Below are 14643 nucleotides of genomic sequence, written 5' to 3'. Positions count from 1 at the left end.
CACACGATCTCGGCTTCCTGTCTCTTGGTTGACCCCTTCGCGTACTTCTAACAGAAGACATGGATGGAAGTCTAGCCCACATCCCACCATAGCCGCAAGGAGAGGAAGCCTCTCCCCTTCCTTCTCCAATCGGCCCAGAATCAACGGACTGAGTCCCGGAATTGCTCGTCCTCCAGCAGACAGTTTTTGAAGTGCTAGTACGTGGACTCCGCCCACGTGCAGAGCACAGCGAGCTCTGCCCACAGCAGGTGGTGGTCCAAGCATGGCACTCGCCGCATGGAGGCCGCCGAGAAGCAGGAGACATACGTCTGCGAAATGTAGAGGCGGTCGATTCGGGACCCTCCTGCTCCAGGTGAAGGCTCCGGAGTCGGGATGGAGATTCTGCCAAATGTTCAGCAAGTTGAGGGAGCTGATCAGTTCCCTCAACTTCTCCACTGACACTTGGCCGCGCTGGGGACCGGAGAGATCCCTCACCTCGAGGTTACAGTTAAAATCCTTCCCGAGGATGATGCACTTGCCGCTATCAATAGAGCTCAAGAGAGTGAACACTTCTTTAAAGAAGTGCACTTGCAACATGCCAGGCCCATTCACAAAGTGAAGTGGCACGCCACCCAGGCGAATGGCGAGCTGAAGCAAGCGGCCTGGCACAAGATCCTTGACCCCCAAGATATCCGGCTGAAAAGTCGGGGCCAACAAAATAGCCACCCCACTAGAAATAGGGGTGAGGTGACTCATGTAGACCCCACCCTGTCACTCCAGGAGCCAGGTGGCTTCGTCTCCTGGAACGGTGTGGGTTTCCTGCAGAAAGCTCACCGCGTATCTCCCTTCCCTGAGGACTGAGAGATTGTGAAAGCTGCGGTGAGACCCCCTGCTGCCGTTGATGTTGAGGCTGGCTATGGTTATCTTCATGTCAAAGGTACTTAAAAACCGTCACCAACACCTCACTGTGAAGAGGGAACAGAAGAGCTTGTCGCTGACCACTCCCTCAACAGCCCATTGAGGAAAGCCTTGAACCGATGCTGCACAATTGGTCTCACGTTTGTACACGGACGGACTCGATGATCTGCGCCAGTTCTGACCCCCGATCAAGGGCCAGCTGAACTTTATTATGATAACCTCTGCTAACCGCAAGGAAGTCCCTGAATTCTGCTTATGGGATTAGAGAAGACTCGGTGGGTGCATGAGGGTGTCCATCGCCTCATGGGCGATGGATTCTATATCGTCCTCCGTGCTCCACACCGAGTCCCCATCCTCTTCCGGGCAGTCGCCACTAGTGGCCAACACACCCCCCACACAGTGCCAGCTGGTTCCTCCTCCGTCATGATCCCACCCCCAGGATCGATGGCAGAGGAGTACTTCCTGGGCTCCTTCAGGGAAACTGGGCCCGTGGACACCAGCGCTTCCGGACCCACAGGCTCAGCAGGTGGGGCACTATATTCGTTTGTCACTGAGTCGGATACATCCCAGGCTGGGGAGCCAACCCTTGGGGACCCACCCTCAACCTCCACCCAGGATACCTGACCCAGTGGCAGACGGAGAGGCTTCACTAGAAGCGAGCCCAGGCTCTCCCACCACAGGCAGGGCTACACTCACCCTCCCCCTACAGCAGGGGCTAAATCTACAGCACCCCCCTACCCTCCATCCTGAGGAGTAGAAGCACCTGCCCACGCCTTACGGTTTTGATGATGGTGGTGGGAGGGGGATCCTGGGGACACTTCAGGCCCCTGAGTTGCCTCTGTGGATGGGTGCCTCCTCCTCTTTTTCCCGTTAGGGTGCGAAGGCTCAGAGGCCTCCACATCCTCCTTCTGCCCAGTTACCTTGGGCCTGAGCTCAGCCGTGGAGCAGGTGGGCTCCCTGGCATCAGGCCTTGCGCTGGCCTCAGGCCTGGGCTGTGCCTCTCTGTGTTTGTTCTTCTTCCGCGTGTTCCTTCTACTTGGACCGAGCTCCCATCCCAACTGGAGGCTGTGAAGTTGATATGGAATTGATGGTTTTGAGGTTGGGGCAACTGTTATGAACATGCCCCACCCCTTTGCAGGCCGTCCAACATTTCATCCCGTGCCAGCTGCATAAAGATCTGGTGACAGAAGGACTTGATATGCCGGAGGCTGTTGTCCTGAATACCGAGCAGGATTCGGGTGATCCCCATCTTTACCTCCCCTCGATGGTGCAGGTGGGGGAGGGGCAGCTCTCTTGGAATAAAAGGCGGGATATGTGACAATGTGATCCATTGCACAGCGGCCTTCAGAGGGGTCAACTGGCAGAAAAGTCCCATCCACGTTGATGCCCTTAATCAGGGCCAGGGACACCGTCTGCTTGGTCTTCAGGAAAAAGACAGCTTTCCTGTACACTTTGGAGACAGTGACAATGGCTGAGGGGCCGACAACCTCGGCCATTGCTTTTGCACATGCCTCCATTGTCATATTTGGGTGGACATAACTCTTGACCTGATGCTTTGAAGTTAATTTGCCCAAAAAGGTGACGGGACAACAGGCACAGCTGCAGCAGCACATGAGAGGGCCCCGCCACCGGTGATGATGGGTTTGCCATGGGGTCGAAGAGCCATGCCCCCCCTTGAAAAAAAAGACATGGTTTGGGAGTGGGAGTAGAGGAGGATGGGGTGGAAAATGGGGAGAATAGGTGGTTGGGTGGTGGAAGGGAGAGAAAGGCTGCGAGGAATGTTTCTCTCCAACAGGTGGTTGCAGCACCTTAATACAGACAGTCCAAAGTTCAAACTTCCAGTTGCCTTCTGGTTGGGGGAGGCTTCTTCACCCGGGTCAGATGGAGCTGCCCAGTACTCTCCTCTTCTGCTGTTACAGTGATAATTTCCTCATCAGGGCAGCTCCAGCCGTCCCAAACCAAGCAATTGGGGTGGGGAGGGAACTCCCTGTGTGCAGGATGGAAAAAGCACAGATTCAAATACAGGGGCTCTCTACAGGTTTTGGCAGCCACACCCCTGAATTTTCCAGCCTCTTCTCCCTCCCCCAACAGTCTAAACAAAAGAGTTTTTCAGGTGCTCCAACATCCACCTCTAAAAAAATTGCAGCCTTCTTTCCTCCCCAATAGATAGATTCACTTCCACACTTGCACGTCACTCTCCTCTGCAGTTGCTGCTCCACCAGGCGGCTCCAGGATCAGCTGCTTTCCCTGCTTCCATACAGGAAATAATTCAAAACTCTCCAGCCAGAGCTGTACCTGCCCTGGGAGTGTTTGATGGGACAGTGTAGAGGGAGCATTACTCTTAAAATTCCCATGGTGTCTTCCACAAACCTATGTTCCGTGAAACATCTGGTAGATAATTGGGAAGTAGATAATGGAGGTTTCCTTATAATCCATTTCAATATCTTGACTGGGGACTTTAAATGCCTGAGTGGGGGACTTCCTTCAAAATAATGACACACTCCTGGAACCCCCTTTCAAAATAATGACACACTCCTGGAACCCCCTTTCAAAATAATGACACACTACTGGAACCCCCTTTCAAAATAATGACACGCTCCTGGGAACCCCACCCTAATTCTGGAAAGAATGTCAGCTACTCAAGAGCTTTCACTGCAAAAGATATTCTCATTATATTGAGTAACAGAGAAAATGAAATGATGAATGGGCAGAAATCTGTTGGATTTACAGGTCCCCTGGGATCTCCTGTTGGACCTCCCAAGGCTTGCTTCGAAAACTTGGCCTTATGACAATGAGCACACAGTTCTGTGTACATCAATGGGCCTGTGATCTATCTCATTACTTTTTGATCAGACTCTTCACTCCTGACATCTCTCCAGTGTTGACAACTGTAACATTGACGGGGCTAATTGCTAACTGTCACCTCACATAACTCTGGGTTTCCTGCACTGAATGCTTGACATGGGGAGACAGTGGCGTAGTGGTGGTAATGTTGCTGGACTACTAATCTAGAGGCCCAGGCTAATAAGCTGGGGACATGGGCGGCACAGTGGCGGTGGGCGGCACAGTGGCGCAGTGGTTAGCACCGCAGCCTCACAGCTCCAGGGACCCGGGTTCAATTCTGGGTACTGCCTGTGCGGAGTTTGCAAGCTCTCCCTGTGACTGTGTGGGTTTTCGCCGGGTGCTCCTGTTTCCTCCCACCGCCAAAAGACTTGCAGGTTGATAGGTAAATTGGCCATTATAAATTGCCCCTAGTGTAGGTAGGTGGTAGGAGAATATGGGATTGCTGTAGGGTGAGTATAAATGGGTGGTTCTTGGTCGGCACAGACTCGGTGGGCTGAAGGGCCTGTTTCAGTGCTGTATCTCTAAATAAATAAATAAAATAAATAAATGGCTTCCAATCCCACCATGGCAGCTGGTGGAATTTCAATTCAATTAAATAATAATTAAAAGCAGCTAGTCTCAGTAATGGTGAAACTATTATTGATTGTTGTAAAAACCTATCTGGTTCCTTACTGTCCTTTAAGGAAGGAGATCTGCCATTTTACTTAGTCTGGCCCACATGTGACTCCAGACCCACAGCAATATTGTGGAGGTACCCAGGAGTCTGTCATTATTTGAGTCGGGGTCCCCAGGAGTGTGTCATCATTTGAGTGGGGGTCTCCAGGAGTCTGTCATTATTTGAGTGGAGGTCCGCAGGAATGTGTCATTATTTGAGTGGGGGTCCCCAGGAGTCTGTCATTATTTGAGTGGGGGTCCCCAGGAATGTGCCATTATTTGAGTGGAGGTCCCCAGGAGTATGTCATTATTTGAATGGGGGTCCCCAGGAATGTGTCATTATTTGAGTGGGGGTCCCCAGGAGTCTGTCATTATTTTGAAGGGGGTCTCTAGCAAGCCACTCAGTTGTCAAGGGTAATTCGGGATGGGCAACAAATGCTGGCCTTGCTAGGGATGCCCATATTCTATGAATGAATAAAAAAAAGAACTCTCAGGATGGTAATTTTGAAATGTCAACTGTGGCACAATGGATAGCACTCCCTGCCCTGAAACAGAAGGTCATGGGTTCAAACCCCACTCCAGAGACTTGAACACAAAATCCAGCCTGACATTTGAGTGGAGTGCTGCACTGTGTTTTGGATGAGACATTAAACTGAGGCCCCTGCTGATCTCTCAGGTGGCTGCAAAAGGATCCATGCCACTATTTCACAGAAGAGCAAGGGTGCCTGGCCAATATTTCTCTCTCAACCAACGCCCGCATACAAAGATGATCTGGGCATTATCCCATTGCCATTTGTGGGATCTTGCTATGTGCAAGTTTGCTGCTGTGTTTCCTACAATACTTGATTGACTACACTTTAAAAGTACTGCATTTCCTGAGGTTGTGAAAGGCGCGATTTAAATGCAAATCCTTTCTTTTCTTCTGTTTGGTCACGGCGGTGGTTTTATTTTGCTTGTTGAAAGTTTCGGGTAACTGATGGGAGGCCTATCACCCCTTCCCGACAAGTGTAAAGGATCTGACTAAAGGATTTCACCTTTTGGGGGTGCTGGTTGGTGGGGGGCATGCAGGGGTGGGGTGATACAGTGCCAACATTCCTTACCTCATAATGTGCTACTCTCTGGGACTCGGAGATTAACTGTGCATTGCAGATGTTACAGTAGCTGTCTGTGAACAACTCTATCTCACCTGTCCCCACAGATTTCATCTGCAAAAGAAAAAAGATAGACAGACATAAGACGTCTAGAGTGGGATTCGAGGGTGGAGGCTTAAATGAATAGTGTCTAAGTGAATTGAACGGACCTCAGTGAGATTGTGCATTATATTCAGAAGATCAGAAGAGTGTTTAGGAACAGGAGGAATACCAGAAGTTCAAACAAAACCCATCGCTTATCCCTGTTTCCCTCTGGCTGCAGGAACAAATTAATTGTCGCTTGAATCCATATACTACCCATGTCAATGTGCTTCTGCACAGATTCCATCATCGTTTGAGTGAGGACAAAAATGCTCCTCATGCTCACAAGTTTTACAACTTGCGTCGGCCGGTATTCTGACACTGATAAGAACACTGGGGAGGTTCGCTTAACTTTTGCTGGGACAGTTGTGTTCATGTCAAGCTTCTTTTAGTTTGATTAAACCATATATATTATAGTCACTAATAAATCTAATAGGAAATTCAGGAGAAACTTCTTTACCCTGAGAATGTGAAATCTGCTATCACGGGGAGTGGTTGAGGCGAATAGCATAGTTGCATTTAAGGAGAAGCTAGATAAACACAAGGGGAAAAGGGAATCTAAAGGGCATTGAGGATTGGGCAATAAATGCTGGCCTTTCTAGTGATGCTCACATCCCATGAATGAACGAAAAGAACAAGCTGATAGGGTTAGATAAAGAGGGTTGGGAGAAGGCTTGTGTGGAGCATAAAGACCAGGATAGTCCAGTTGGGCCAAATGGCCTGTTTCTATCCTGTAAATACTGCATAATACTACATAATTCTAACATCAGTTGTGCCCTCAAAGGGGCACTTGTGATGCTAATTCTTGTTTGATAACCCTGGGATTAACCCAAAAGTCACCCTGATTGGCCCATCAGAATAGGCTCTCTGTCAGGGTTAAGGATTCATATCCGGGATCAACCTCAGAGATCGTAACTTTGAGGGTCCAATTAGGAGAGCATAATCTTGGGAACTTATGCTGGCCATGGGAACGAAGATTTTCCAACCATCAAAATCACTTAAATAATCGGCCGGCACACCAATCAAGGCTCCTATATCAAGGGCGGGTTTAGTGAGAGTTTAGCAATGATGCAAAGCATGCATCAAAGGGCAGCCATCTAGACTGTTAGAGAACAGCTGATAAAGCCACATTGCTTTTACTGTAACTCCCAACACTCCAGCAAGTCACTGTCCTCAAATTATCAAGATATTAAAAAGTTTAATAAAATAGTTTATGTATCACAGAATGTATCTTCTTTTAAAACATTTACTTTCCCCTCCATCATCATTCCCTCCCTCCCACAAAGCACGAGATTGAACACTGTTAGGGACAGAGTCAATCGTATGTCCTGAACATTGCCTGCTTTTACATTCAGGTGTATCCAGGAGCAGTAAGAGAGTCAGAGTGAATTGTAGTTAATGCTCTGATGCGGACAAAAATGCCATCACATGACTCCTCACCTGAACCATTAAGCAAGTAATTAAAATGCTAAAATAAAAGTAAAATACTGCGGATGCTGGAAATCTGAAATAAGAACAAGAAATGCTGGAAATACTCAGCAGGTCTGGCAGCATCTGTGGAGAGAGAAGCAGAGTTAACGTTTCGGGTCAGCGACCCTTCTTCAGAACTGGCAAATATTAGAACTTTTATATTATTTATATAAAATACTTTTATATTAAATACTTTCCACCCCATCAGCCTCCATATCCAAAGGATCATTCTCCGCCATCTCCAGCGTGATGCCACTACCAAACGCTTCTACCCCTCCCTTCCCCTGTCAGCATTCCAAAGGGATCGTTCCCTCCGCGACACCCTGGTCCACTCCTCCATTACCCCCACCACCTCGTCCCCTTCCCACGGCACCTTCCCCTGCAATCGCAGGAGGTGTAATACCTGCCCATTTACCTCCTCTCTCCTCACTATCCCAGGCCCCAAACACTTCTTTCAGGTGAAGCAGCGATTTACTTGTACTTCTTTCAATGTAGTATACTGTATTCGCAGCTCACAATGCGGTCTCCTCTACATTGGGGAGACCAAACGCAGAATGGGTGACCGCTTAGTGGAACACCTCCACTCAGTCTGAAAGCATGACCTCGGGCTTCCGGTTGCTGGACATTTCAACACACCCCCCTGCTCTCATGCTCACATCTCTATCCTGGGTTTGCTGCAGTGTTCCAGTGAACATCAACGCAAGCTTGAGGAACAGCATCTCATTTACTGGTTAGGCACACTACAGCCTGCCGGACTGAACATTGAGTTCAATAATTTCAGAGCATGACGGGCCCCCCATTTAACTTTTATATTTAGTTACTTTTTTCATTTTTCTTTTTTTACATTTTTTTGGTGTTTATTTTATTTTATTTCATCCCAGTTTGTTCAGGTTGTTTACCCACTGTTTTTTTCATGTTTGTACTTGTGGCTGTTCAATTTTCAGTCCATTAACACCTTATCTGTACTAATGCTTTGTCTTTCAACACACCATTAACATATTGTTTGCCTTTGCTCCACGACCTTCTGGTCAGCTATTCTGTGACCTTGTCCTATCTACGCCTTCTCCTTTGTTATCTCTTGCCCCACCTCCGCTTTATTTGCTTATAACCTTTTACATTTCTAATATTTGCCAGTTCTGAAGAAGGGTCACTGACCTGAAACGTTAACTCTGCTTCTCTCTCCGCAGATGCTGCCAGACCTGCTGAGTATTTCCCGAATTTCTTGTTTTAATTAAAATGCTAATTAGGTTGAGTTTTTTTGTTTTATTAATTGAACACCGAAGTCCCCCCACCCAGAGTACATTCTGTGTCCTTGCCACCCTCAGTGCTTCCTCCAAGTGCTGTTCAACATGGAGGACTACTGACTCATCAGCTGAGGGAGGGCAGTAGGTGGTAATCAGCAGGGGGTTTCCTTGTCTATGTTTGATCTGATGCCATGAGACTTCATGGGGTCCAGAGTCAATGTTGAGGACTCCCAGGGCAACTCCCTCCCTATTGTACACCACTGTGCTGCCACCTCTGCTGGATCTGTCCTGCCGGTGGGACAGGACATACCCGGGGATGGTGATGGCAGTGTCTGGGACATTGTCTGTCAGGTATGATTCCATGAGTATGACTATATCAGGCTGTTGCTTGACTAGTCTGTGGGACAGCTCTCCCAACAGTGGCACAAGCCCCCAGATGTTAGTAAGGAGGACTTTGCAGGGTCGACAGGGCTGGGTTTGCCGTTGTCGTTTCCGATGCCTCGGTCAATGCCGGGTGGTCCGTCCGGTTTCATTCCTTTTTATTGACTTTGTAGCGATTAGATACAACTGAGTGGCTTGCTAGGCCATTTCAGAGGGCATGTAAGAGTTAACCACATTGCTGCGGGTCTGGAGTCACATGTAGGACAGACCAGGTAAGGACAGCAGATTTCCTTCCCTAAAGGACATTATGTCATTATTTTTAATGCAAATTATATTGCTGGTTCCGGCAATGCTTTATTTTTTTTTTAATTGACATTTATTACCAATTATGAGGTCAAACGTAAAGAGATTTCATGGTGATGATGTCATTGCTTGTGGTAGAATTACTTTCTCCCTCCACCCTGGCTCTCCCAAAGACTTTGACTCTTGCTTGGGCTCAGTCCCAAGGGTACCGACTCACCGTTGATATTTCTGCTAAATGTCCATTCTCTATGTATGAACCTGCATAGTGAGTCTCATTATGATATTAAACCATGGGAGGCTACACAGTAAAGCCCAGTCTCTAACTGACATTCACCTCCACCCACATACCTTTCAGTAGAAAGCACGGGATCGATACCAGAAGCAGGACCCTGGTTAATATTAACACTAGTTAATTTATTAATACTAATTCTGGGAGCACTTAGGTCAAATGTATCTGCCTTACAGCCAGTCTCCTGCCAGACTGGTGTGATCTGCTTCTGGCACTGAACGCTAACTTACACACGCTACCCAGTCACTGGGGCAACTACGTGCTGGCTTTAAAGGGACCATAAAATAGTTTGTACTCACTATAGTGTTGGTGGTGATCTTGGATCAGAATGGTTTTAGTGAAAGTCCCTTTCAAGGGGGACAAAATGTATTTGAGAAACTGAGAGAAGTTTGTCAGCTCCCAAATAGTCAAGAATTTTATTTTTAAATGAGGAGATTGAAGAAGATGATGAGTGAGGCATCAAGGAGAAAGAGATAGGTGTTAGGTTCCTAGTATGAAGGACAGACAAAGAGAGAGAGTTAAAGAATAAGGGATGAGAAGAGAGAGACTAGCAGCTAGGGACTGAAGTGAGACACAGGGATTACAAAGGGAAATGAAGGAGAAAGCTTGAAATGAGTAACAGGGAATGAGGGATTGAGAGGAGAGAGAGGGTAAAATTGAGAGAGAGAAACAAGCAGTGAAAGGATTGGAATGAGAGAGAGAGAGAGAGAGAGAGAGAAATAGGCTCAGAGCACAGAATTATCCGCAAATTAGCACTTTCAACTGGCTGGTGTGGGAATTGGGTAAAAGTCACACAAAGAGAAGTTATGAACTATAACAATGAACTGATGAATTAGCCTCCCAAAAATGGGCACGCTTATGCGAGAAGACAAAATGGAGTAAGAGGTCAGGTGACCTCTCCTGTACCATGAATATGCATAGTGACTGTTGGAGAATAAACCTATCATCATGTCTGGACCAACCTTGAAGAAAGCATTAGTAATGCTAATGGACCCATTTAATGTTAATGGCTACCTTTTTCAACCATTTCGACTAACAATCACCTGTGCACACAGGGTCTCTAGACCCAAACTCAGGATAATAGGTGTGACCAAACACCACTTTATCAAGATCAGCAACAATCAAACACCATTGTCTAACAATGGCCACACATTCAGGGACATTGGGCGGAATTTTATGTTGTGGCAGAGGCTCCGCCTATTGGCTGAAAGGTCGGAGGCGAGCCAGACGTGGAAACCACGCAGTGATTTTGCACGGCACAGGCGTTTAATTGGCATCGGACGGGACTTCTGCCCCACTGAGGCAGGATGTCCCGCCTCCAGGAGCTGCCAGTAAAAGTGGCAGGACGAGGCCCTTAAGTGGCAATTAATTGGCCACTTAGGGGCTTCAATTGGCCTGGGGCAGGCAGGCCGTTTTCAATCTCCGGTAAAATGCTGCTGGTAAAATAGCAGCGGGGGAGGGTAGGCAATGGGAATAGCACCCCCCGCCTCCCACTCTATTTTACTCCCCTCCCGGCGCCTCCAGCCCACTCCCAGGAGGGGTAAAACTCCGGCCATTGTATGAAAACACCAGGGGAGAGCAGCATCTTCTGTCACCTGATAAGGTCTTTTTTTAAAAAGAGACTTTATTGTGCAGAAATCCAGAGCAGAGACAAAAAGCCAGCGGGTAGGATGCTGAGAGAGATCTATTCCAGCCGAGAAAAAGATCCTGTCGAATACCATCTTTAAAAACTACCTGGCGGCAGAGATGAAAAGGTGACCTTTGAAAACTCTCCATCTGAGAGACTGAAACAGGATCTTCGTCATCGGACTGTAACTGAGATTTAACCAAAGAAGTCTGCAGCCAAGCATCCGTCCACCTGAAACTCTCCAAAGCTTAACTCCAGTGAACCAGGAGAAAAGGAAGAACAGGACTGCATCGTTTAAGTTTTCCTCCCAGGAAAACAAACAAGGTTTCACAATGAACTCTTTATAAAAATACCAGACCTAAATGCATGCTATCTTTTAATCTCTATTTCTCTTGTGTGTATGCACGTTTGTGCATGTGTATGTGGGTGAAGTTTCAAATTTTCAGGTTTTGTTTAATAAACATTTATCTTTCTTTAAACCTATCAGAAAACCTGTCATTTGTCTGTTTATTGACCATTAAAATGCTCAAGGGTTAACACACAATTCTAATAAAAACACTGTCTGCGGTCAGTTGAGAGGTGAAAAGAAAAACCACCCCTATCATTTCCTACCTGTCCACAACAGTGCAGTAAGGATTGCTTTTCTGAGTTTGGGCTGAGGACAGGGAGCCATGCTAAACCTGACCTGGGGGTGCTTGGTGTGAATACTGGGTGCTAGAAATTCTGAAGTGTGCTATTCTCCAGCACTTAATGTACCCACACCTTATCAAGAACAAAAATTCACCAACAAAATAAAATGACAGTGAAGAATCAGGCTGGAGTAAGTAGTTATCATTTTGGTAGCTCTTTGCTTGCTTTTTTTTTTGCAGTAACAGTGGCGAAGGAATCAAGAGTGTCATGAATGTCTCATCTTTAAACCCAAAGACAAGCTGCACACAAATCAAACAGCTGTTTCCAGAATGATGAAAAATAGAAATGAGTGAACATGCAAGTTTGAATTGTTGGAAATTTTGCAAGATTTTTGCTTTTTGAAGTCTTTGTGAATGCAATCATGACATAAAAACCACTGAAATTCCACATGAACTGTCTAGGTTTTTAATTGCATTTAACATTTTCATAATAATAAGAAAGTGCCCCCAAAGATTGCATAGTCACTGTTAAATCCGATAGGGAATTCAGGAGAAGCAACTTCAGCCAGACATTGGCTAGAATGTGCAATATGCTACCACATGGAATAGTTCAGGCGAATTGCATTGATGTATTTAAGGGGAAGCTGGATAAACACATGAGAGAAAGGAATAGAAGGTTCTGTTGATGAGGTGAGATGAAGTAGGGTGAGAGGAGGCTCATGTGGAGCCAATTGGCTGGTTTCTGAGCAGAAAATCTTATATAAATTTAAAATATTATTCCATAATCAATCTGCAGGAAAAAAAATACAGATGTAAAGTTCACGAGGCAAACAATTCTATAATATAAAATCCCTGGAGTTAAAACTATCTTCATACCCACTTATTTCTGATAACTTTCTCAGGAATATCTCCTCAAGATCTGACTAGTTCTTTGCAAATTAAGAACCATCCTGTTACCTGCAAACAAGCCTGCTGATATGGAATGACCCACTGTGCTTATACAGATGCCAGTGCTAACTCGCAAACAGAAACTGCAGCAGGGGTGTGAAGAACTAGTTTTCGTGGGATAGGGAAGAACATCCTGGGCGTCTCTTCAAATCTGGTTCAAGAAATACTTTTTTTCCCCTCCCTCAGCAATGAAGGACACTCTTGGCCGTGTAGCCAGAATAATATGGTACAGGTTTGATAGTCCTTCACTATTTCTCAAGGTGACTCACTCCTAAATAGGGAGACTGTCCTCATGAGCCAAGACAGAAGAAACAAAACTGGCTGCCAATTTCTACTAAAAGTGACATGTTTGGCACTTGGCGAAAGGGCACTGCCAAGTGACTCCGTCTCTCAGTCTACAGTGTGAACTTTCCTTTATTTTTAAATCTATATAAATGCTTACTTGCTTTGCAGGTGTCCCAGTCATATCACTTAACATGTCCCTCACTTGGAGGGAATCTAGTTTATTTAAATATTTGGCGATTGAAATCTAGTAAACATGCTGCCAATTAGCCCCAGGTCCTTGTCTTTCTCTCTCTCTCTCTCTCTCTAGTGTGAACCTTGTGTTTTTGAATTTTATTCAATGTTGTTGACCAAAACTACTCTGCAAATTTACACACTTCAATAGCATCGCCCTAGTCACAGAAAAACACGCTGACTTAAGGTCTATAATTAAAATCCTAAAATATTTACAAAAAATACACGTTTTAAAGTGAGACATCAATCTTCCGGTTAGATTAGTTTTACGGTACTCGGAATATTGGATTGCAAAATCACACCAATAATCAATTTTTAGGACGTTCAACTCGACTTACATTGAACTCGTTGCAAAGATGGGAGATGTTGCGCCTTCAGTTCCTGTTCTCTCGTTTCTCCTCTCTGTCTGTCTTCTTCCCCTGGCCCCTATCTCCTTGAGATGCTGTCGCTAAAGGTACAGAGAGAGAGTGAGTGTGTGTGTGTGGGGGGGAGATGTGATGATTTGCCAGTAATCTGGGCTGGACGATGCTTTCAATGTAACAGCTTCCCTGGTACCAAACACACAGCGCCTCCAACACTCAGTTTTGCGAATTGACTGAGAGAGGGGAAAAAGATTCCCCAAGTAAATGATTTTATTTAGCCCGGATATGGGATATAGAGGATGGGTGAATTCGAATTCCACCCCCCCCCCCCTTTGTGTAAACCCACCTCTGCTGTTTCAGAGTTTATGATGGAATAAATTGCTTTGTTTAAAGACACAGAGATTTTCATTAACCCTTTATTGGATTACAGCCCTTCAGCACGGATTTCAGTGTGTAGGCTAAGTGGTACAACAGGATGAGTGGATTGGATGCCGTCCTTTCATTTATGGTGGCTCAGTTGGTCGTGCGCTCGCCTCTGGGTCAGAAGCAGTACTGAAGGGGTGCTGCACTGTCAGAGGTGCTGTCTTTCAGATGCGACGTTAAACGGAGGACCCGGCTGCCCTCTCATGTGAATCTCGTGGCAATATTTCCAAGAAGAGCAATGCACTCCCGAGTGTCCTGACCTACCCTGTATAATAAGTGCTTTTTCTGTCTAACTGTGCCACCTCAAAACAGGAAGGTCAGAGGATGGGTCTATCCCCATTTGCTGATCTCATTCTGTGCACTCATGGGGCAGGAAAGGGAAAAGCAGCTGAGATTGTCTTCACTGATCATAACCCAGTGACTTGACGTGGAATCAGATGTGGACCAGGAGAGGATTAGGCTCTGATGTGATGCCTTCACAGTTAAATAGCTAGCTGGCACCCACTGCCTGGGTTCATACCTGAAGAATGAGGATTTGGGTTCGGTGCAGGAGGGCTTCTAGTGCCTTGGGACCAAATTCACGGAAAGAGTCGGGTGTGTCAGATAGCAAGTGGCATAGTACCACTTCATACCAGATGAGGGGTACAGATTCAAACTATTGAAAGGTAAATATAGGATGAATGTCAGGAGGTCCTACTTGTCTCAAAGGTTGAGTTTAGTGTAGAGGGGTGAATAGAAACATTCTGCACTTATTTCAGGCTTTAATTTATTCTCTTGTGTCAAATCTAAGTGATTTTGGGTGTTCATGATTAGTACAGAGCCTT

General features: G+C 46.3%; 1 protein-coding gene across 2 annotated transcripts in view; it reads right to left on the bottom strand.

Moving 5' to 3' along the window:
• zgc:171482 (zinc finger protein) overlaps positions 1 to 13482 on the bottom strand; it is a 496237-nt gene extending 482755 nt beyond the window's left edge. The window contains exons 1-2 of one of the 2 annotated variants that reach the window (XM_068053130.1): positions 13373 to 13482; positions 5496 to 5600 (exon numbers count right to left, since the gene is read on the bottom strand). In XM_068053130.1, the coding sequence (XP_067909231.1) occupies positions 5496 to 5600 (105 nt within the window). In that variant the 5' untranslated portion in view covers positions 13373 to 13482. The remainder of the gene's footprint in view (positions 1 to 5495; positions 5601 to 13372) is intronic. The other variant, XM_068053131.1, reaches the window with a different exon arrangement.
• Positions 13483 to 14643: the final 1161 nt, after the last annotated feature.

This window comes from Heterodontus francisci, chromosome 20 (genome assembly GCF_036365525.1).
Source record: "Heterodontus francisci isolate sHetFra1 chromosome 20, sHetFra1.hap1, whole genome shotgun sequence".
NCBI classification, from domain to species: Eukaryota; Metazoa; Chordata; class Chondrichthyes; order Heterodontiformes; family Heterodontidae; genus Heterodontus; species Heterodontus francisci.
This window is presented reverse-complemented; position numbering and strand designations above follow the sequence as displayed.